The sequence below is a fragment of the Condylostylus longicornis genome, unplaced genomic scaffold, assembly GCF_029603195.1.
Source record: "Condylostylus longicornis isolate FDR11 unplaced genomic scaffold, ASM2960319v2 ptg000048l, whole genome shotgun sequence".
Classification (NCBI taxonomy): Eukaryota; Metazoa; Arthropoda; class Insecta; order Diptera; family Dolichopodidae; genus Condylostylus; species Condylostylus longicornis.
In genome coordinates, this window is record NW_026578017.1 from 5,911,352 (window position 1) to 5,937,426 (window position 26,075).

The 26,075-nt window shown below is 25.4% G+C and overlaps 1 protein-coding gene across 1 annotated transcript in view; it reads right to left on the bottom strand.

Moving 5' to 3' along the window:
* Positions 1–472: 472 nt before the first annotated feature.
* LOC129610822 (semaphorin-2A-like) overlaps positions 473–26,075 on the bottom strand; it is an 86,559-nt gene continuing 60,956 nt past the window's right edge. Inside the window, exons 8-15 of the mRNA XM_055523568.1 lie at positions 22,506–22,865; positions 12,688–12,916; positions 9,147–9,483; positions 8,493–8,656; positions 5,695–5,847; positions 2,714–2,822; positions 1,320–1,398; positions 473–791 (exon numbers count right to left, since the gene is read on the bottom strand). Of these exons, the coding sequence (XP_055379543.1) occupies positions 1,327–1,398; positions 2,714–2,822; positions 5,695–5,847; positions 8,493–8,656; positions 9,147–9,483; positions 12,688–12,916; positions 22,506–22,865 (1,424 nt within the window). The 3' untranslated portion in view covers positions 473–791; positions 1,320–1,326. The remainder of the gene's footprint in view (positions 792–1,319; positions 1,399–2,713; positions 2,823–5,694; positions 5,848–8,492; positions 8,657–9,146; positions 9,484–12,687; positions 12,917–22,505; positions 22,866–26,075) is intronic.

Consider the following 26,075-nt stretch of genomic DNA (forward strand, 5'->3'; position numbering starts at 1 on the left):
TAAATACTCTTTTTAGTTTTTTTTTGTTTCAATTTAAATTTCCAAATCACTAAAATTAATTCAATTTTTTTTTTGTTTTTTTCCTTATTTTTTTCAATAAATTTTATTTTTTTTTTTTAATATATTTTTTTCTTTTTTTTAATTTTTTTTTTTAATAAAATGTGGAACGTGACATGTGCTCTTTTTTGGTGAAAAATTTTGAAAGTTTCGTTTTATTTTTCCTAAAAATTTACAATTTTTCGAATTTTGAAACAAAAAATTTTATTCTATAAGGATTAAAAAGGATATTAGAAGAACTGAAAGTATAACAAAGCTCAAATAAAATGAAATAATTTTGATTTTGTGAAATCTTCCTACACAAATTCTTATATAATTTAATTATTTTTTAGAATGTTTTAATATTAAAACAAATATTTGCAAAATATTGGCTATTTCGTTACGCAATTATTGAAGCAGATTTTTTTTATTTTTAAATTTTTGAGCTGATGTTTTTTTTTCGTAAAATAAACTTTTATACTTGCTATTTTACATTTTAAAATTTCGGTTCTATTTTACATTTTTAAAAAGTAACTTATTGGTTCTTAGTATTTGTAGTTTTTTTTTTGTTTTTTTTTTTTTTAATAATATTAATAGCATTTTTCATATTTTGTGGCTTAATTAAAACTCTGTTTTTTGTCTAGTATTACAATAATAATAAAAATTATAATAATAATAATAATTTGATAAAAGATAAATTAAAATATTGTCTTTGAAAAGCTAAAATGTCAGTCTTTTATCAAACGATGACTCGCCTGTAAAGGAAAAGAATACAATATAGAACTGGTTTTAAATTTAAAGTATGTTGGGTTTAAAATAATTTTAATATAAAAAATTTTGAATGCGAGAATTAGAAAAGATTCTTATGATAAGCAGTAATTGGTCTACTTTATACTCGTATTTTTGAAATGCAATATTACATGGCGCTTTAAAGGGGTCACAACAATTTTGTTAGAAATATAAAATTTCGAAAAGATTTATAAAATTTATATATTTTTTTTTTGAATTACAGCCTTTCGGAAGAAACTTCATTTTCCGAAAGTCAAGGAAATCCGGCAAGTTTGTTCAAGTTATGAGGAAACAAAAAGCTCTTTTTCGAATCACTTAATACCAGTTTGATTCGATGTTCCTGGAAATCTTATTTGTAAGTGACATAACAAATGTGTATTGCAATTCAAAAGATGGGCTGGTTTTTGCAACAAGAGTTTTTATATCACTAATTACAATCCGTTTTTTCAGCATACTTTAAAATAGGTACTAGAAAAATTTTTATAAGAACTTACCTTTAGGTCAGACTATTTTATCATCAATTATAACATCGTTTATGTGTTTGACACCTTTTTTGTCTTTTGCGTGACATTGCTGTGGAATAAATTAAGATTTTGTTGAATTTTCATTTTGTTTCGTTTGAGAAAAAAATATTTAAGATTAAACTAAAATGTTTTAATGATCTGATCTTTTGGTATCTAAACAACCTTGTGCGCATAAATTGTACATAAAACTAGCTTTTATCTAGCTGGTGCAAAAACAAAAATCAAATGAAAAAATCAATTACTTGGTAAACACTATATTTAATTAAAATTCGATAGTTGCAATATTAAAAATGCAACCATAAATACTAAATACAACTGACAACACATATACCTAAGTAGAATTCATCTAATTTTATTTTTGGCACCTTTGTAATTGTAAATTTTGCCGCAATAAATAAAGCATGAAAGAAATGTACTCGATAAAACCTATGGTTTCTAAAATGGTACATTTCGCTCTTATAATTTACGTCAAGAACCTGCATTTTTATTGTTATGGAAATATTTTTTTTACAATTGGATATAAATTTGCATAAATTTAGGGGCAGTCAGAAAGTAAAAATTTTTTAAAAATTAAACTTATATTTTAATTAAGCTAATTAATAAAAATTAACTTGTTTATCAATTAATTTAATTTAGGCACAAGGCTGCCCAAAAATCAGTTAATTAGGAATAGGAGTCCCTATACTTTCTCTTTAAAAGCGATGATTGAAGTTTTGAAAAATTTAAATAATAGTTCTTAAGGAAAAAAAAAATAAAATTTTCATATTTCTGAGTTTGCATAATTCATATACAAATTAGCTTCAATTTGAACGAAATAATTTGTCAATAACTAACAATATATTCACGATTCTAGGAGTTACAACTAGAATGTGAAGGAATGGTTATAATATCTACGCTACAGTATGCAGATCACAAATTAATTTTATATACGAGTATGAAGTGTTTTTACATGTACTGACTAAATGATTTTCCGTTCCATAGAATAAAAAAGCAAAAATATTTTAAAACTGCGACAGACAAAGATTAAGATCGCAGAATCAAATTTCAAGTTTTCACTTTGACTTAACAAAATAAAAAAAAAAACTGATAATATCGTCACTAATTACGCGAAAAAATTAAACACATGTGGAAGACTTATAGTACTGCAATATACGTATACGGGACTTTATATACGTAAATAATGTACTTAGACATACATAATACAGGTGTGGTTGTCTGTATATGTTTACATAATAAAATTTATGTATACGTATATTCGTTTAAAAACATTAATATTATTACTGTACTAACAACACTTCAACTGTCATTGCTACCTATTATTAAAATCATAGACCACTTCAAATTCAAAACAATAAATCACTTACCTCTTGTTTTTCCTGCCATTGTTTCATGGCTGATTTATATTTTTCAAATTCATTACACCAATGTGAATAAATTTTTTGGTAGTCATTCTTTTTAGTTGGCGGCGTACACCTAAATTGACATTGTCATTAAATCCATATATTCGCATTTAAGTCAATCCAGACACCCATACAAAATCAGAAAAGAAGAAAAATAAAAAATAATATTAGAACAATAACAATAACCGAACGTTGTGAAAATATGACAGAGGCATAAGCAAGTATGTGTATGCATTTAAATGTATAAAATATGTGTGAAATTTATGTATATAAGTAGTAATATAATAAATATTTTCGTATAATATTATTCACATATAAATTCATACAATATAGAAACATACTCGTTCAATATAAATAGAATTATTCTTTTATACTTTCGTATGTAGCACGAATGACAAGTTGCACAACTTGATATACAAATAATATTATTTCTATAAATGTTGTATGATTGTGCCTATAACATACATACATATATTTATTTTAATAGCACAGACATTATAATAAAATAAAAATAAAAAAAACAATAACAATAAAAAAATTTAAGTAGAATACCAAAAAAAAAAGAAAAAAAAAGACAAAAAAACAACGTCCTTAATTAAGGCATATCACATCAAGGATAATAACGTAGACTGGGAAGATATTGAAGTTGTTCTCCTTTTGCTTTAATTTTTTCTTTATTCCTATACAACATCTACCAAATATAGTCAGTGATACTCAATTCAGGAATACGAGACTTAAAATATTAAAGGAAAACGTTAATTTTTGTTCCCTTTATTTTCGTCAAGAAGATAAAAGTTAACTTGAGACATGACATACTAAATGATATTGAGAAGTAAATATACATAAGTGTATATACATATATAGAGTATATACACAACTAGTATCTTATACATAATTTTCTACATATTTGCACTGTGTGTTTATAATAACAACATAAAGTTGAAAGGGGTGATTGTGAACAATTTAGTTTGAAAAGAAAAATGCAATCACTAAATTAACCCAAATTTTTTTGTGTTATTTATAGAAAAGCACAAACTGTCGAACTTCTTCCTATGTTAATTATTCAATCAAGTATCTACTGGAACTATTTCGCTTTTTCATCTCACTCTGTATTCACTTTCAAATCAGAATTCTCGGTTTTTCTAATGGATATTTAATTTTTCTAATAAGATTGCTCATTTTTTCAATCGGATTTTTGCTTTTTTTCCCATGTAATCGACTGAGCGTCTCACCTTCAAAAACAAAGTGAATACATTTTATATATATTTTAGGAAAAAGCGAGATAAGCAATTCGGAATAATTTTTCTCACTTGAAAGTTGCATTATACAAGTATCATGATAGTTACTCACTTTCTTCTCACTTGTCGAGTGAAATAACAAGATATACGATCTGGCCATAAATATATTTTCTTACATTGCGATGCATTATTTTGCATGTTGGGTTCCCAACGGAAATGAATTAAAGAATCCCAAAACAAATCTGTGCTTTTTTATCACGGCAATTAACAAATAAATTACTTTTAGCTAAATTTTGATGTTTCGGTATGCTTGTATTTGATTTGAGTATCTTAATTTCGAACGAGCCGATTTTGTTGAAAAGTCGTTTGACCTTGAAGTAGATATTTTAGATCTTAAAGTAATAAATTTTAGGAAAATTTATTAAAAGGAGTTTAATCATTTTTTTGAATACGATTTGTGATAATACGACGAGTTAGTTAGCTTGTTCTATAGTTCAGAAATAATTAACAGATTCTCTTAAAATTTAAAACTATTGAACAAAACAAGGTACAAACAAATTTTTAACGAACATCAGAGCTGGGGATTTAAATCTTCGATTGCTGTCTTTAAAATTTATATTTAGAATTATGTAGTCCTAACTGGCTAATACAGCGCTACTTTTTACATTTTAAATTTTTGCTTCTTGTAGTAATCGCAATTATTTAAAAAAGAAAAGCTTTTTGGTTTTTTAGAAATTTCTGACGTAATGTTTACTAGGTACACATAGACACAAAACAAGATAGATAAAACGAAATCTTAGAAAAAACTCTGCTTTAAAACCCAAAAAAAAACCAAAAAAATTTAAAATCAAATAGAAGAATTTCTCCTCAAAAATTTTACCATAGTATAAGATTTTACATGTAATTCTTTAGACTATACACTTTCAGTTTTGAAGTTCTTTTGGAAAGAACGAATGAATTTCTTGAATAGGAAATCTTTTCTGGTGTAGGAGAACCTTCCTGTACAAGTATTTCTTTTAATATTTTTCATTTTGACCTTTTTTTTGAGAATTTTATTATAACTAGGAACATGAATGTTAAAAGTTACCCCATTTAAAAATTACTGTATTTTTTCTATGAATTTTTTTTTATCTTTTTGTCTTCGAAAATGTAACCTGTTTATGTTCAAGAATTTTTATAGCGTTCATATATGCACATACCCATATTATTATAGGGTACTTCTTAATTTTTTTTTTCTGTTGGTTTTTTTTTGCTTTTCCGTTTTCTCATGTATATTCTAAGTGTGTAATTAAACCATAATCCCAGCACCGATAAGATGACGCGCCTTATTTAAGAAACGAATAAATTTGTTATTATTCTTGGGTTTTTGTTTTTTTTTTTCAATATTTTCTTCATTTTGTTTTTTTGTAGCTTAAGGATATATAATAACAATATTGAAGGAATGTTTGGTAAATTAGAATATATATATACACATACAAAAGAATAGAAATCAAAAGTATTGGTATAAAAATGTCTTTTTAGATAAGAAATTGAAGTTATACACATATAAACATAGAGTATGTGTGTATGTATTTATAACTTATATATTTAATGTTTAATATATCCGAATTATGTACACAAATTTTATTCCTTCTTATTAATAAAAGATTCTTTTTTTTTCTTCTGTTTTGCTTTTGTTTTTTTTTTCCGTTTTGTAATAAAACCCACCTGTGAGCATCAACGTTAACACTGTAACTACATAAAAGTGTTCCATCCAAATAGCTATCATAACGTCCTGCATCTCCTTCATTTATTGAAATTACAACGAGGCCACCCTCAGATGTTTCTATATATTTTGATGGTGTATAGTTGATTTCGTATCTGTAAATAGAATATAAAGCACTTTTAGATCCTTTTTAACCATTATTTTTCTTTTTTTTTCTTGTTTTTTATTTTCATTTACATTTTTTTTTCTTTATTTGTTGTTTTTTGTTATTATTTTTGTGTTTTTATATATTTATTTTCTATTTCTTCCGCTTTTTATTTAATATTTTTTTCTTTTTGTTTCCTATCTTATATTTTTGTGATTTTAAGGATATATCAGGATAATATTAGATTATACAGTTTTAGATGGAAATTTTGATATTTTGGGAGCATGGATTTTCTTCTATTTAGAAAAAATCTAAAATTAAAATATAAGCATTTAAGAAAAAAACAAAAAAGTGTAAACAAAAAAAGACGTTTTTAGGAAAGAAGTTGTTGTGCAAAGAGTAAGAAAAACAAAAATAATCAAGAGAGAAACACGAAAGAGACGTAAAATCGTAATGGGTAGGTAGTATAAGAAAAATTTTTATGTTTTAAAGAAAACAAAATTTAGATTTCAATTTCTCTCTGTGAAAGATGAAGAGACGACGTTTTGAACAGTTAATTTTATATATAGTATACTAAATTATTGCTATATACACACAATGGATACATATTTATATAAATAATATTTGTATATCTATATAAAATGTAAACAATTTTACACGTACATAATATTCAAAAATGAAGTGAGAAATATAGTAGATATAGAGCCTAAAGAATAGAAAAATTATTATAGAAAAAAAAGAATAGAAGGAAAATAGTAAATAGGGAGAAGAAGACGGTGTTTACAAGGAAAATTTAACAATGAAAGAAAATTGTTTTTCATTAAAATAGGACATTTGTTGCGTTCACAAGCAGTTATTTTAAATGGTATTTTAAGCCAGAAGCTACAATATTATGATTGTGACGGTGGTATTAAATGAAGACAGTTCAATATATTTCATTTTGGTTCCCCCTCACTTCTACTTCACGGTTTTCTTCAAATTTTCATATTTTCATCCTTATTTTTCATTCGATTTTATTTTTATATATTTGTATCTTGATATTTTTTAAATATGACGCGCGATAGATTGAGTATTTCAATTTTTTTTATTAAATATTTTTTTTCTCCTTTTTTTCTTTAGTTTACGCTTATTTTGAATGTTTATGCTGCTTCCATTTAAATCCATAAAATGTATAAGAAAATTAAAATGTTTTCTTATTTTTTATTGTTTTTATAATTTTACCTTAAAAATTAATTTGATTTGTTTACTTTTATATACAGAAAAAGAAGCAGGTATTTTATGATGCTATCTATAAAATTGTAGGTACGTACATAAAGCTCTCATATATATGCAAGAGCTTTATAAAGTACGAGTATATACTATACACTTCACTTTGAATGCTTGGTAAGTTTTAAAGTTGCATAATACAGTCTTATGGTAAAATTATAAGAGTGTTATATAATATAACAGAAATATATGTAAATATATTTAGTACATAAATATAAGGATATAATAGTAAAAAAAATAAAATTAGAATGAGAAAATATTTTAATGTGTAATTAAAAGATTTTTGTCATTTTAAAAATTGTAGAAAGGATTAAGAGAAAAAATATAAAGTAAAATGCGATAGACAATATTGTACACACGAAAAGTACCATCATATTATTATATTATATAAAAGGTTAAAGAATTTGAAATTAAAATTCTAAGTTTTATGATACTTGTTATACGTTTTTATAGAGGAATTATGGTAAAATGAGGAAAAAAAAACAAAGTTTAGTAAAAATTTGGAATTTAAAGCATGAACTCTATATACCTAAGATTTTCACATAGAGATTGTATGATGTACATAGTATTTTAATTTCTAGATCATTGTTAAAGGAAATTAACAGAAATTGCTTTTATTATTTTAGCAAAAACAAAAAATTATTATAAAACAATGGAATTTTGGCAGTAAAATACGTCAAGTGCAATTTCCCTGATTCCTTATTTAAAAATAATATTCTAATAGCAAGGACATTTTACTTAAATTAATTTATAAATTTAATTATAAAAAATTAAAACCAGAAAGGTAGACGTATAATTTTAATTCGATTTTAAAAACCTGAAATCTTTAATACGATTTTTTTATGGCATAGTTTCGAATGTGAACAGAAAATTACAAAGTAGGGATGGCAAATAGAGGTTCTGCATACTTATGCAGTTAATGCTAAAATACGAATTATAAAAACTTTTCAGTTTAAATTGTGTTACCTGAATTTTTAAAGATCTTATTTTTTTCAAGTATATATTGAAAAATGTTGTTTACCACATTAAAATCGGGAATAATAATCTTTTGGTAAATACCACATTAAGATTCCTTAACATTTTTTGGTTGTTGAAATTGTGAATGGGGAATTTTGTTTTAAAAGCACTAAAGAAAGCAAAAAGGTCTTTTCGAAGTGGCATTGTATTTCAAGGGAAAGTATAATAAGGACTTAAATCAGGCCTAAATGAAATGAAAATATAAAATATTTATGGTAGATTCGGTCATGTTCTAATTAATTAAGCATAAATGAGTTCTCATTTATTGGAAGTATTAAACAATTGATTAGTTTGTGTGATTATTAGTGGTGTCCTATATTTTTTAAATGCTAAATCATAATTTTTCCATTCAAAAATTTTATTTTTTCTTACCTTCCTTTTTCAGCTGAATGATGAAACCATCTAATACTTTTTTGTCGCAATACTTCTGGTACACGAACAAAACATGATAAATGTAATGTTTGCCCATATGAGGCTGTTATTCTCTTTTTAAGGACACTTGTATCACATATGCCAGATGTTTCATTTCCAACATCCTGTATAATAAAAAAATTGTTGTCTTATTTTTTGTTTAATTATATAAAAAACAAAACAAAATTGTACATGTAAAATTAAATCAAGGTCATGTCAAAAACATTTTTATGTACACTGTACACATATCTACATCTAAATGAATGTATGTATATAATATTACGTTAATTGAAAAATGAATCATAATTTTGCTATTAAAAAGATTAATCTTAAAAATTGGTTAACATTAGGGGAGATAAAAAAAATCAATTGAATATTGTTCAGTTGGATAACGCTTTGTATCTTGTTTCAGATGATTTAATTTGTCTTACGGGTATAGATTCCTATACTTACTATTAGTGAAGACAAAAATATTGATCAACTTATTTTATTCGAACGCGAAAAATTACAAATCTTATTGAAAATGTCATAGAACTCATGCGAATATTAATTGTACATACAGGCAACATAAAAAAAAACATTAATCATATTTTTAAAGTTTATGATAAATCTCACCTGATATAAACCTAATTGAAATGGTTTACAAGCACCTGTATCTTTATCCCAACCACAATATGGATCTTGTATACAACGATAACAGCTATCATAACGGCGATTACACATTGCTAAATCAATTTGTTTGACACTATGATCCGTTGCTATATATAGACATCCTGTTTTCTTACTAATGCCCATTTCTCGTATTGGTTCATTTTTAGCTATATCCAATATATCCAATAAACTGGAGTGACGTTGACCAAATTTTGTATATTGTACAATTTTATATATGCTGCCAGTATTTGTACCAACAAAATACACTAAATATTCTTGATTTAATTTATCGATTCGAATCCTGTAAAATAAAAGTAAGAAAAAAAAAATGATTTTTCTTTTATTAACAAGTTTTAGATAAAAAAATGTTTTAACTTTTTTTTTTTTTGTCAACCTACAGAGTATACAGAAAATTATTCAAATGCTCAACATTTAAGAATGAATAAATAAAAACGAAATTCTATAGTGAGTTGCAAAAAAAATTTGACAGGAAATGACTTTGAATGATTTAGGTATCAGACCAAATTTTTAAAAATTATTTCTCATAAACAAATTTGGAATATTGTCTTGTTCTCCAGTTTGCAATCAAATATCTAATCGCATTACGTTTATACCATTTGAATTTTCAGATTTAATTTTGGATAATTGTAATTAATTTTAATTGAACTCTTAAATTAAATATGATTTCTACAGTGAAATTTACTTTTGACTTATTTTTTTAAAGAATTATTGAAAATCTCAATTGAATCAAACTCGAAGAAAGTATTAAATGGCATTTTATGCCGATTTACAAATTAAAGTGTGAAAGCAAGGAAAAATGACTGAATTTCTTCAGAAAGTCCCACATACCATGCAGTAAGTAAGTTAAAATCATCTCTATACTAAATTTACCAATTTCACCATAATGTAAACAAAGATAAACCATAATGTAAACAAAAAATAAAAATTTACAAATTATGCGATCGGCGCTTGCAAGAAACTTGTAGTTTGCAGGACCAACTCTTATTTTTTAATTTCACTTTAAGACCCAAATTTAAAATGTCTTTTAAAATTTTCATTCTCCTCTAAGGCCATTATTTGTATGCAAATTTTTTATGCTGCCCAACATGTTATAAAAATTAAAACTTCTATGATCTCTTATTGGGGGTTTTTTTATTTCAATTTAAAAGCAATAGGTTAATTTATAATTTGAAACAGATCTTTCAAAAAAAAAAAGGTTTAGATTAAAATATTCATGTTCATTACGATAATGCTACAAAACTCGCCTACATTATATATTAAAATATTAAGAGTTAGGGCAATATTCAGTTTAAATTTGAATTGTTACTTGTAACTTTCTTATTTCATCTCACTAAAGTGGAAGAAGATTGTATTTGATTTGAAATTTTATGGTTATAATAGATTTTCACAGCTAAGCCGCCTGTTATAGAACTATTATTGAAATGCTTCCTAAAAAAACGCGTTTCATTGAAGACTTAAGTTTTTGTCTGGAGAGGCGATTATAATGTTAGAAGAATAAATTATCTATGTGGAATACAAAAACTGATAAAAATGAACCAGTTTCTTTAATGGCAGCCGAAAATGGGAAAAAATGAAGTATGTGTTCTTGAAAACTATGGAAAATTATTGAACAAACTGCATTTTTTAGGAAAATATGAAAATTAACTTGTTTTTTAAATATTTGCAATAAAATTTAAGAACATATGGAACAATTTGCTCTTCAGAAATTATTTCATGATTAAGTCAACTCTTTAGTTAAATTTTATCGGAAGAAAATACAAAATATAAAATTTTTCGAAACTATTTAAATAACGGCTGTAGCTTCTGCCTAATTCGAAGAGCCGGAAGATGCTAATCTTTTAATTCACTTTTAATCAAATGAATTTTCAATATAATTGTTTGAAATCTCTAAAAAAAAAGTAATGTTGCCATGAAATAATTATAAAAACATGACCTACATTGTATTTTTTATAACAAAAAAAAAAACAGAATTTGTGGTAAATTGAAGGTTTGGAGTAGGAAAAAAGCAAAATTACTAGTATATGTATGTAAAACACCACATTACACCACATTATTTTTGTGCAAATATTAATTCTGTTGCAAATTCCGATTACTTTTGCTCATCAAAACTTCAACTGTTTTCATCAACTTGTTATCAAATATTTTCTGTTGAACAGCATTATTGAATTTTTATTAAACTAGATCGCTGATATAAATTTTTTTTTGTTTTTATTGGAAAATTATAGTTAATTGATGACTATTCAAATGGAAATTAGTTTGATAATTTAGTTTTAATTACATTGTGTGTACGTATAGAGGTGTGTGGGCATATTTTATCAGTGATTTTAATGGTTTTATAATTCAATTTTTTTGTTTCATATATGATTGTATAGTAATTATTATTTTATTGTTTTATATATCGATTTGGGAATTTAAAATTTAAATCATAAAAAATTTATGTTTTAAGGAAATAATACCAAATTAAATTTTAAATTTTCCAAGTTATTTTTTTATGCTTTCTGAATAACTATAAAATTGTTAATTTAAATATTAATTTAAAAAATTCTATTCTGTACGAGCGCATGTATTTCAAAAGTCAATTTTTTTTTATATAAATTTAAAATAAAACAAGGGAAAAAGTTTATTTTGGTCTTTATTGAAATTGAATCACGTTGGATATAAAAATGTTAGCCTATCATAAAAGGAATATTTTGAAATTACTCCATAAAATAAAAATTTTATTGAACTACATTCTTGATTATTCTTGAAAAATAAAGCACAAAAGAATTTAGGCTCAATTTTTTCTCTGAAGAAAAAATTTTCTGACCATATCTGAAGAATTTTCGTTAAAACTCCTATCTTGGACCTCGTACGGGAGGTATAGGTTTTAGTGGTTCAATTTTTCTCTATTTCAAATTATGTTTCTGTGCATATCTTTAGATATTTACCTTGTAAAGTTCTCAAATGAGCGGTCAACAACAGATAAACAGACGGAAAGACGAAGCTACATCGTGAATCTGAACAAGAATATAACTTACTTAGCTGAAAACTTATGATTAAAAAAAATGTAACAATCGAATGTAGTTTTGATGAAATTGTGTTTTAAGTCAAGGCATCAGGTCTTAATATATTCATCGTCAAAATTGGGAGACGACATAATTTTGTAGTTTGTCTAATTTTGAACAATATACCCGGCAAAACTTTCTAACACTGTACATATTTAGTGACAAATTGAATATACTTGCAATACAGTAAAGACGAGTATAAAAAAAACTGTATTATCTAATTTAATATGCGCTATAACCTTTGTTCAATGTAAGTTCCATCGCGCCTCCGTCAAAAAAACTATCGATCCCTTCATTTAATGGGACACGATTCAAATAAAACAAGAGAAGGATGGTTCTTCTAAGAAAATCGCCCTATTTTTTTTCTAATTTCGAATCATTCTGACTTATTTCAAAATAAAACTTATGTGTATATACATATAATATTTATAGAACCTTACCTATCAACAACTAATTTTGTTAAAATGACATCCCTTTTGAAGAAAACAGGTTGCGCGTGTTCATGATCAACGGCTTTATCCATAAGCGGATGTTTTCGAATAAAATTAAGTACTGAATCTGGGAGCGTTGATGTATCGTTTATACAAACTCCTGGTCTTGGATCAGGAACCTTTGAATTAAGTACCGGAAGCCATGCTGAATTTGATGAAACTTGTTCTTTAAATTTTCCTGTAAGAAAATCAAATTTAAACATTTAGTTCCTTGGTCTTAAAATAAATTAAATAAACAAATTATTTCAAATTTTTTCAAACATGTATAAAAAATTATCGTTTTTTAAATGTTTTGTGTTATTAAGAAAATTTAATTTGGAATAATAAAACTGAATATGCTTTTGTATTTATGCAAATATTCCAATACTATTTTGCTTCGCTAACAGTGTGTTAACTACTCGTATTAAACTGCTGTTAACGTTTAAATAAAGTTTTTATTTTGCCGTTATTTCTTATTATTTTTCAGTTTTCTTCATGATTACATTTATGTACAATATGTATATGTACCTGAATATATTGTTGTCAGAAATATTTAGGAGACAGTCACATATGTTTCTGATTTACTGTCGAATAATAATTTGATTCAATAAAAGTGATTTAACGCTGAAAGCAATATTTAATTCAATAAAATTTAATTTGAAATCAAATCATTTCATATGTACTCGTATGCATAGTTTTTGTGCTGGAAAAAATATTTCATAAAAATTCTTAAGAAATTCTTTACTTTAGTCATCGTACACAATTGTACCATTTCATCTATGGTGTATAGATTGCTGTCATTCTAATATTTTCAATAATATTATTTTTCAGGTATGTCAAAATGGTAGCATTTACCAGTCGGGTTTAATATAATATAGAAGATATTACCTTCTAAATTTATTTATGTATATGTATATTCCATATAACATGCATGAATGGATAAATGTGTATAAAACGATTTTTCCATATTACTTTGTGCTGCTGGAATAAAAGTTTTTGTGTGCGAAGCATTCATAATAGATATGGTAATGGTACGGTGTCCAATTATCACATAATGAAAGCCTGAACATATTTTAAAAAGTTACATTATTCCGGATTACCTTACATTAAACAGTTTCGACCTGAAAAACACTTTGCACAAATTTTTATATAAATGTGTTTTATTGTGAATTGTATCGATTAACCAAAGTAAAAAATAATAGCATCGCGAGGTGTATAACGTGAAACCGTAAAAAGACCATGCAAGACAATGCACTTTCTGTTATAATAAAAGAATTTTGAATATTCCAAATAAATTTTTCAAAAATTGAGTTTATTAGAAGACCTAACTTTATACGTTCTCCTTTTCTTTCTAATTATAGTTCTTTATAGTTTGGAATTGAAATATGTAGGTATATTTTTAACGAAACTACTTTATTGTCATTAAAAGCAAGTGTCGATTCTGTAAACGCAGAAAGAGGAGTTAGTTTTAGCTTACATCAGAAAAATCGGTAAGGATATTACAGGCTGCTGATTTCTCGCCCCAAACTAGTTTTGCTTTAATTTTCCGAGTATTTCCTAACTCGGCTAAGTTTAAATAGAATCCTGTATTCATTTTCTTAAAAAGTACAACAAAATTTTAATTCCAAAACTATTTAGATCTTGTTTTTTTTTTCCAAAACTCCAAAACTATTTCAAATGGTAAAATAAAACGAACAATCAAGAAAACATCATCGTCAAGTGAACATAAATTTCTCAAAATGTTTAAATTGAGGGAATTAATTAAAACGTTTAATTACAAGAATAAAATCTTGCGTGATTTCTCACAAAAATGGAAATTTCTTTTACTTCCATGTACGAGTTAGGTAGCATAGTTCTTATATGCCACATTTATATATAAAATTTGTATATAATATGTGTGTACGTACATATTATATGAAATAAATATGTTTTTTTTCTTCTTCTTATTCACATCAGAAATCCTTCTTCACAAAATTTCAATAATGCATGATGGAAATTTCTCTAAAGAGTCTGAAATAAAATTGTATTGAATTTGACATCATTTATTGAATATATGAGTGAAAAAAAAATAAAAATAATAATGAAGAAATCATATTTTTTTTGCTCAATTCAAAAAAAAACTTTACATTTCCGAAAATTTTATTTTTATCCATCATCAAACCAAAAAACGTAACTTCAAAATATCATAACCGGAAATATGTGATCCAAAAATAATACCTATCATATTTCTGTCACACTTACTTTATAAGAATTTAATCAAATTTTCAATTCCATTTTATTTTTTTTTAACTTTTTCTTTTAATTTTTTTCTCTTTTATTTTTTTGGTTTTGCTCATCTGTATGAGAAAAATTGTTAGAGGTTTAAGATTTCCGTGCGAAAAATGAAATTCCTGTAATAATTTTGACAGCTGTACTTCATACGCTCAACATTAAAAACAAAATATTATAAATATACATACACACAATCTTTAATAACACAATTACACATAAATATATGTATGTATATTATGTATAATTTGTATATAATATTCAATACATAATTTTATGTACACGTACATTTATATATATTTTTTTGAATTTTTATTACATATTTTTATAATATACGATATTATTATCCTACTCAAGTGAAATGAAATTAAGATCCAAAATTGTTCCCCATAAATTTTGTACGTACATTCATACGAGCGTGCTTGTGTTAGTAAATTATAGTATTATTAAAATATCACTCTGTGTTATCATAAAGTGAGTTGCCGAAATATAAAACTCATCTGATGTCAGCACAGAAGACGAGTTGATCATTGCAGTAACACGTTTTGGGAAACATTTTTTCAGCAGGTATGCTAAGTTTTAATATACGAAAAAAATTACAGAGACTGTTTTCTTTCTGTTATTAGGTTGTAATTAATTCATAGATTTTTAGCAGTTTTAGAAGAAATTTTTTACACCTCATCCGCCCCCAACCCCTTATCAATTTTTATCATCCTGAATGTATGCAATAATTTGATATAATTTAGTGAATTAGTGTTAAAGTACTTGAATAAAATATTTGAGAGAAAAAATATGAAATAATTCCAATAATTTTGAAAATACTGTTCCTACGCCTTGTAAATTAAAGCAAGTATGTTTTTAAAATAAGCATTCCTTACCTATTCGTTGCACATTAGAAATATTTAAGAGGAAGGGGACTATCTTTTAAGAACAAATTTAAGACATTCTGCCAGTTTGAAAATTTAATATTTTAACTGTGACTTAAAACTGTTTCTTTAATTTCGCCCAAAACTTCTAATATGCATTTTTTACTTTAAACATTTTCAACTTTTATTACAATTTATCATAAAAGATATTAGTGAAAATTATTAAGAATTTTATAGAATTTTTGGATTTTTCTTTAATTAAATCGAAGTTTTAGGAAGTTTATCACAAAAATTACATGTATTGGAAACATACGTAATATTTAAATTTCAAATTGGAATAATTCAAAAAATATGAAGCACGTATTTTCATACTTCCCAATTTCAAAACAAATATAAAAGTAATAACGGCAAACAAATATCCAGGAAGGAAATGGTATGAGAGCAAAATTTTTATTTTCTTGCATTCTTCATTTTTCCAACTATTTCAATCATTTCTTCCCAAAATGAAGATGTTAAAATTAGAGATTTTGTCGTTTTTCTGCCTTTTGCTGATTTTCTTCTTAAAGATACCATATTGTGTCGAATCAAATATTTCGAACAACAATAAAGAAGAAAATGTAATTTTGTATATAGGAAAAATGGCAAAAGGAAATGAACAGCTAAGTAAATATCGGTACTAGCACACAACATAATACATTTTACATATATACGCATCCTATAGAAATATTAATAGAAAAAAAGGAGAAAACAAAAATTCAAGGAATCAACCAAAAAAATATTATTTTATCCAAAAATATTGGGTTTTCCAACGAAAATGGGAAATCGAAGATTTTTTAAGGTGATTCAAAGTTTTATTTTATGAATTTTTATGTGTATGTGTGTATATAAGACAGTATGTAAATACCTTTCGATCCTATTTTTCAAATTTTAATAATTTGGTGCCTAATCGTTGTAAATTTTTCTATATTTTTTATCTATCTATATATGTATGGCTAAATAAGCTGTTAAATAAATTATTTTTAGGCATAGAGGTTTCGATTAAAAGGCAAAAAACAAACTTTTAAAAAAGAAAATTAAATAACTTTATGGTTAAATGTGAAAATTTTCAAAGTATAAGAAAAAGTTTTAAGCAAATTTTTCTGCTAAAAATTGCCCGAAGACATTTTATATAGGCACGTTTCTGAAAAACCAGATATTTTAAAAATAAATCGATGAAATTTGAGAAATACTTTCTTTCTTCCTTAAATATAAATTAAATTAAAGATTTCTATACCAGTTGTCCTTGATCCTACGCGCATATAGTAATAAGAAATCCGAAAAATTATATTTTTGTGTATATTTAAATTTTCATTTAAAAATAGTAACGGTAGCTTTTCATTTTTGTTGTATCTTTGTTATTTCATTTTTTAAGATTAAAATCTTGACTGCAATCATGAAGGATTTAAAAATTTAATTCCACGCCTCTAGTATTATCTCTCTAAAAAAATTGGTCTCTAATAATAATCGATTCTTCAAACAGCCAAATCTAACTTTTGCAGTGACATTAAGTATTCTGTTACTGCCAACTCTAGTAGTTGGTTTAGGTTCTTCTTTACCCTTTGTCTATTTTTTTGAGTTTTAGTTTTCTTAAAAATCACCTTCGTTGATAATAACAAATACAAACTTCTTCTATTTCTAAAACAAGAAGTTGTGGATACCTGTCACACTTCATCTCAGCTTTTCCCTGGCTATTTGATCAATCATCTTTTGAACTTACCTAACATTAATTAGACAAATATAGAAAACTAATATTACGATTTATTTCATGCCTCTGCAATCCACTCAATTAACCAATGACTATATGTCTATGTAATTAATGGAGCAAGTTATTCTCAACCATTCATAAAATTTTCTGAAACAGACTGTTATATGACATTTACTCAAATAAATTAAATTAAAATGTATACTCGTAACATATGCAAGTATAGTTCTTTTACAGCAAATTTTATTATTTATAGCACATAAAAACACAATATCACAATATGTCAAACAATTCAGAATAGTTAAACTCTATTTCATTTTGTAACACACAGTGTTGAAGTTATTGGGCCACAAATTTGGATAGAAAATAATAACGTAGAAGGAAGAAAAGCACAACAATCGACAAATTTAAGTTTAAATAAAATAAAGTTATAAAAGTTTGTTATAAACATGAAAATAATCATAAAAAATTTTATTTCTGAAATAAAAAAATGTAATGTGACAAGCACGAAATAATTCCTTTGAAATAATATTATATTCCTCGAAATTCGCTCTTCTCTATGTTGCTGATAGGGCAATTAAACTAAAACAAAATAATATGCTCTAAAAAAAAGTATACCACAATAATATGTTAATAACAATTGGTTATATGAAAATTTTATAGATGTTTGTAGCTAAATATACTTTTTATATGTTCATTAAAAATCTAACGAAGCATGTTAATGTTCAAGGTTTTTTGTTAATTGCAACTGAACCTTGAACAAGTACTTTTTTTTTATAATTATAATAATTCTAAAAATAACCTTCAAATAAAAATTTCATTAATTTTAAATGAAAGTAGTAAAAGTTATAATTTATTTATTACTGAACGTGTTACATACAAACATTTTTAAATTCAATTATTTATTTTTTAAAACTTAAAACAAAAATCTTTTCCCTTTGAAATCATTGGAAAATAAAAAAATCTGAAAGTGCTGCTTGAGATTATAAAAATTTTTTTTTATATATAAATTTTAAATTCTATAAAAGGCTCACTAGGCCTTTAAGTTATTGTAGTTGGAAAAATGTAAATTTGGTTCGTAGTAGACATTTATTTTCATATGTAATCCAATTACTCTGCCAAGTTTCCGAGTTAGTTTTATCAACAATCGATACTGACGTATTAAATTTGAAAAAATTACCTAAATTAGTTTAATACGTTAAACTGATTCATAGTGAAAGTTATTATTTCGAGCCCTAGTATTCCAAAAAAACTACTGGTTCGTTTGTTTAATTAACCAGAGTGAAAATTTGAAGGAAATTGGTAACTTATTTCTTTGTATATTAGAGAAATAAGCCAGCAATTAAAAATAAATTGTAGTAAAAATTTATTTGCTGAAATCGAATTTCCTCGAAAAGCTCATCGAAACAAACTAATTGAATTTTCTTAAAAATAATCAGAAATATAAAATCAGTCCGTAATAAAGATGCGGGTCCTGAAAACATACTCTAAAAGTAAAAAACTTATTAAAATTACATTAGTTACAATTTTCGTGAAAATCGGGTAAGGTGATCATTAACAGGTAGCCTTTTTTCTTAAAATTCTTTATTTGCGCTTTCGTGGTATTGAGAAGTGTGTTTTAATCGGAAATGCAACATTTAGTGAAATCATAACCTTCCTTATTATATGCAAATGTGTACATAAAAAATATTTTGTTAATAGTACGTTTTCTCAAACGGATAAAGTAAACTAAGAGGCAGTTTTTAAAAATTTGCCATACCAAATTGCACAAATTACATAAAATGTGTGTAGTTTCAATAGGTGCTTCAATATTATAATTTTAGAAAAACATTCAAGAGTGGTTGTTTAACATTTGTTAATAAAATTATGAGTTTTTAAAGTAGATAATGTGAAATGCCTTTTTAAAAATAAAATATTCAAGTGCCTTTTCTTTAATTTCAGTTTAATTTATATTTTTTAGGAAGCATAAGAGTATTACTATCGTTAATAAAATCGTTTTCTATGGCTGACATAAATATTTTTTGTAATGTTATGGTTCAAACTATTCCGAAACAAAGCTTATCTGTTTTAATACTTCTTTAGATTTTTGTTTTGTTTAAAATTTTTCAATTTTTTTAATTTTAGTTCGAAAAAATGTAGTTTTTCAACTAAATGAAACCTCTTTTTTCATACCCTACACGAGCAGTCAGTGGATAGCATCTTGATAGATGAAGAACAATTCAAATAAAATGTACCCAATATGTGCTTTCTAAATCTTGTGAAATGCAAAATTTACACAAAATCAAATAATACTTAATTCTAAAATCAATACATTCTTAATTCGTTTTACAATTTCTTTTCATAAACAGGATTCGAACCACAAAAAAGTGGTCTAACAAAAGTTATGGAGCTCGGCAAGTTTTAATGATAGTTCTCATTGCTTTATTGTCAAATTTTGTAACAAGATTTGCAAAATTTTGTAAGAATGTAAGGATGAAATTCTGAATTTTCTTTTAGAAAATTGCTAATTTTTTGGGATGGAGGTGGAACATTACTTCTTAAATGATATTTTTGCAGAATTAAAATTGAAACCCGTTTTCTTAAATGTTACTAGAACAAGACTGAATACCAAATATTCAGAATTAACGCAATATACTGGTAATTGCCAGAGACGAAAGTATAGTAAAGGAAACTAAAATATAATTAAATAGTTAGAAGCCTTCTTTAAAGAAAAGCACATCTTGCATCATGTGTTGCGAAAAGAAGAAGAGAAATAAAAACTGTTTTCTTGAAAATATTGCTTTACAAATTTTAAATTCTAATGCATTTTTTGTCGTTGCAGTTTCTTCCATATTTCCAGAGACTTTACTTTTCACAAGAATACGCAGAAGTGTTCTTATTTGCTATGAAATATTATTCTGTTTAAAGTTACTACCGACTTATAAATGACAAATTTAAAGAAATTCTATACTTAACTGGGACAACTCTCTTTTTATTATAAAAATATTAATTCCTTCTATTTGTTATTTTACTTAAATTTTATGGTAATCGTAAAATGCGAAAAGCATCCTTTGAGTACAATTGCAATTTTAAGCATTTTTCATTTTCTATGAAATTTTCAAAAAAATGTTGTTTCACATTTGCATTAAGATCACATACGTCTTGTGCATACATTGCTTTACATGTATCACGCTAACACAATATTAAGCAATAGAGGAATTAATCTAAAAACAGAAGAATTGTAAAATGGCACTTCATATGAAATGTGAGGTTATCTCTGGTTTATAAAGGATACTTTGAAAATCAGAAAAGTAGGAAGTAATACATTTTCAAAAACAAAACTGTACAATAAATACCTAGTGTAATTTCCCACCTGAATAAAAATTTCAAATTTTAAGAAAATTGTTTAGAAGTTTTCTTAGGTAAGAGATAAAAACATAAGCAAATCATACAAAATATGTAAATTTTAAGATAAACTGTTTTACTAAAAAATAAATATTGTGTGCACTCCGACTTGAATACCAAGGTGCATGTACCTATAGATTAAAAAAATAAGTACAAAATGGAAATTTCGCATAGTAGTCATCTTCACAATAAATAAATGCTAAATCCATTTTAAAATATGGTGTTTTGCTTTCAAAAAAAAGTTTTGGAACCGAAATTAAATTAAAAATCTAATATGTGAAAATATATTAAAAATTTTGAGAAGCGTCTACGAACAAAATTTCGTAAATGTACGAGGATTTCCCCAAAAATCGTATAGAGAAAATATTGCAATTTTGGCATAATTTAAAAAGACTGCGTTATGAGTTGATTTACTTTATTGCCAACAGGCCTACAATTTTAATGATTGAAATTTTTTAAAAAATCGGTATTGCAAATCTGCGTGAGATATTACCGTATATTCCAATTTTTTTGAAAAAAGTTTTTATTGTTGCAGGTGGAGGTAGTCTGAATATAATTTTTGCACATTCGAATAAATTTTAAGCTGATATACGTTTTATTCATTCTAAGACATATTAAAGACGTCTAACTGAAATTTACCATTTCTAAAAATGTGTCTCAACTCTACTTTCCAACAGCATCTTCTTGAACTCTTTCCAACAATACCTGGTTTAACCACATTTGTTGAGCTTCAACTTTAACAGGAGTAAAAAGAAATCGAAAAATCAATTATTTAACTATCACGTCGATTCGGCGATGGGTTTTTAAAATTTTTTTTTGAAACATTCGCGGGAGTTTTCTTGACAATTTTATCGTGAAAATTTGAGTTAAAAAAAGCTCTAATATTTTTCACAAGGCAAGAAATAACTAAAATTGATTAAAAATGAGGTTATTGAATTATGAAAAAATTCCACAAAAATATAACTACATACGTCATAACAATAAATTTAGAAACTGCACAAAAATTTGACTTTAGCCCTCTTTATTATGTTAAAACAAATTGTAGACTGACCAACTACATATGCGCATATTATAAATATTTTCATGCTAAAAGTTTATTCAATTTCAAAATTTCAAAACAAAGATCTGCTCTATAAACACTGAATTTAAATTGAATATCTTACTCTATTGAAAAACGCAATATGGCTATTATGTACATGCAATGTTGTCTAATATGCAATATAGTTGAGCATAATAAAAAATTTTATTTTACAAATAATATAGCTACCTACATTGATGAAAATTTGAAATAACATTAAATAGATCCGGAAATTTTAAAAACCTCTTCATATTATTAAACTTCACTAAAACTTTAATTCATTATTTTCATTTGGAACTTTAAAAATATTATCCTATTATACAACTATGTGCACACTATTTCTTATATGCAAATATACAAAAACTCATATTAAATGTGTTTTGTTATAAATACTATTATATATTAAATTAATGTTAAAAAATTTGTAAATAAAACAAGAGAATTTACTTACCATCAAATGCCGCATTTATATCACGTATATCATAACTACATATAGCTGATCCAACAATACCATGTGTATTTGTTGTAAATGTTGCATAAAATTTATTATTATCATTTGGCATTTTATAAACTGATTGAATTTCATTGAAATAAAATGGAAATTCACTTGATATACTACAATTTATTCGTGCTTTTAAATATGTTGCCCAATTTTGTCCAATAATATTATATTTGCCACCTTTATCATTTTTACACACTCTGGCAATACGTGAATAAATTGCTTTACCACAATTTATATATTCAACAGCACGTTCACGAAAAAAGAAATACACATATTCTCCAATATCAAATGAGCCAACGAAATTTGGTTCTATATCATCATATCATCATTATCATCATCATCATCGCATCAATAATTGAAATAGAGTCGCGAAAAAAGAAAAATAGAAAAATAAATTTTTATCAATTATAAATAAAATTGAAAACAATATTAGTTTTAATAGTTGCAATTAATTTATTGTAAAAAAATGTTTGACATTAATTTGATGAGTTGGAAACTATCAAATTCTTGCTATCTATATGAAAACATGTTACAAATAATATTATGCACAGTAACAAAAACTTGGGATTTATGTATACCAAATGGAAAAACATATTTATTTAAGTTTTAAACTAAAAATTTGTATAAAGTTCAAAAATGTCACAATGACAATTTTTGTTAAAAATAAAAATAAATTAAATAACCTTCTCAAATTGTAATTTGATAGAAGAAATTTGATAATTGATATATTGCTTTTAATTTGTGCAAAACCTATTTTATAAAAAAATTTTCAAAAGAGTACATTCCATTAAGAAGTGAGAACAATATGATTATTCTTTTAATTCATGTTCTCTCATTGCATACTTTTAGGATTAGATAATTAAATATAAGATAATCAACACTTAAATGTCTACAATATAAATTTTCGTAATAATATTCACAAATTCTACAATTATTAATGAATGCTTACGGCATTTTGAAGCCCAAAAGTTCTGGGAAGATGCATAGAACCACTATTTAAGCAAAGACTAATGAAATACAAAATTTCGAAAAAAATCCGTTGTTTATTTCTTTATATTGTTGCCAAAAATATAAATTTAGCTAACAAAGGTTCGTTCAGTCATTCTTTCATGATTTCATAAAGAAACTTATCTGTCCGTAGTAAACATTAACTTGAAAAGAACAAAGCTTGACTTAATAATATATCTTGAAAATCGTGCCCTTTTGTTATGTTTAATTTTATAAAAGCGTTGCATTTCCATAAGTCGAACTTGAGGCACTTGAATGCAAAGAGTACTGTTGCAATGAGAACCAGAATCTGGAGAAGTTTGCTTTACACTTCACGAATGTATCAAATACAGCACAACATCATAAGTTTAGTATGAAAACAGCTTTCCTCGCTCCTTATTGAATGCAATAGAAACAACGTTTAAGTAAAAGTTTTAACTTACAGTGTCAAAATTAAACAGGTGATCACAGATCAATACAATTACATAATATATAATTTTAACAAGAAAACATAATTCCCGCCAAACAATCTCTAGGAAGCTAGTTTTTATTTTAATAAAAATATAGAAGAGTTTACAGTTTCGGTCTTAAGTTTTTTGAAAACTCTTTATATGGAGAGCTTCAAACTAACATGATTTCTCTTATTAACGTTCTTATTTAAATTTAAAATTTTATTGATGCTACTCTGATCAATTGTTTCTAAATAACAATCTTTACAATTAATGTAAAAAAATTATTTGCGTCTTATACATACATTTAAGCGCCGTAATCTACGTAGGCTCGCAGTTAATCATTTTTATTAATTGTTCCTTTTGTTTTCTAATTCAAATCATTCATTTGTTAATGAATTTCTAAATAAAGGTAAGAAAAGTGATTTTTTTTTATTACAATTAAGAAGTTACAGTAGTTTTCCAGTAGGTTTCCTGTTTAAGAATGAGTCAAAGAAGAAAAACAAAAAGCTTCTCTGACTATTTTTTTAAACACTTTAACAATAGGTGTTATTGCTGGATTTAAAGGAAATTTCTTATTCTTTATTGTAGTTAGTACATAAATGCTTTTGTATAATTTAAAGAACTGCTTTTTTTCTATTTTTACTATACTTTTTAACTGACAATTTAATTTCCTATTCTTTTTTCTCTTTTTATTCTTTAACATTATTTCCATTGGCTGTCAATTTACCTTTTTGGTAATTCATTCATATTTTTCATTTTTTTTTCTTTTTATTATTCTCTAATTCAGAAGTTAACGCTTGGTCCAATGAATGACACATCACTTACTGCAATACAAAAAGGAACAAACTGAACAAATAAATAGAAAAAAAATTGAACAAACTGAACAAATAGAAAAAAAAAGGTTACGTTCTAAAGATTCCAACCGAAATCAACTAAAATGTTGTAATGAAAAAATCTCAACCACAGATAAAATCTTATGATGTCATTAAATAAACTGTTATTTTGTTTTTCATTTTTCCTCTTCTTTTTTTTTTTGGTTCATCCAAAATGACAATCACTGGTTTACCAAATGAAGGTAGTATATAGAAAAACTGAAAACGATAATGATTACCCAAAAGTAAAGAAAAAGTCATAATAAGAGGAGAAAAATAGTAGAAAATAATTTTTTACACAAATACAACGCTTGTATAACAAAAAAATCTGAAAAAAGGAGAAGAAATATTCCAAATATTATCCTTAAACCTATTTTAAATGTTATAATTCAGTGATGTTGTACCTACAATAGGGTACATAATGTAATGGTAACCTCTACAAAAGTCATTCATATCGAATGTTAGATCACTTTTTATTATTGCAGTGTTTTTACTGTACTAAAAACAATTGGTAATTAAATGCTTCTAAAATGCTTTTAAATAATTTTTCCAATTAGGTACGTAAGTCAACCAATGATTATAGAATCAATAGATAGATAATAATTGACGAATTTATAAATCTTTGTGCTTGCTTGCGTTAAATTAAGAAATTTAAACTTTCTGTAACTGTCATAAAATTTATGCATACAAAGAAATAGAAAAAATGATAACTACATCCTAATCGCACGTTTAGAAAATGATTGTATCTGTAATAATGTTAATTACAAAGCCACTTTAATTTATTTGAATATTTTACTATGAACTTTGGCATCTTTTGGGAAATTGAATAAATAGCAGAGCAATATTTAGCACAACTTTCGGCTTCAAGCTGTTGATTAAACATAATGTTGATCTATAGTCATAAAGACTTTTTCTGAGAATATGTACATAGAAATTATTGATTCATATTTAGTGATGAAGGTGTATAAGCAAATAGTTTATAGGGCCTTTTAATAGTACAGCACGAATCTTTAAGTTGAGTGGAGAAATAAGCTTCATTAAAAATTATATGAGCAAAATTTTGACTTCAAAGATAGAAAATGTCATAAAATTTTTGTTTTCTTAGATCAACATCAAAAGCTTTTGCTGATCGTTAGGTCATTAGGTGTGAAAGCTATGGCAGTCACGGTGGCAGTCATTAGGTGTGAAAGCAATGGCCAAACGAATTT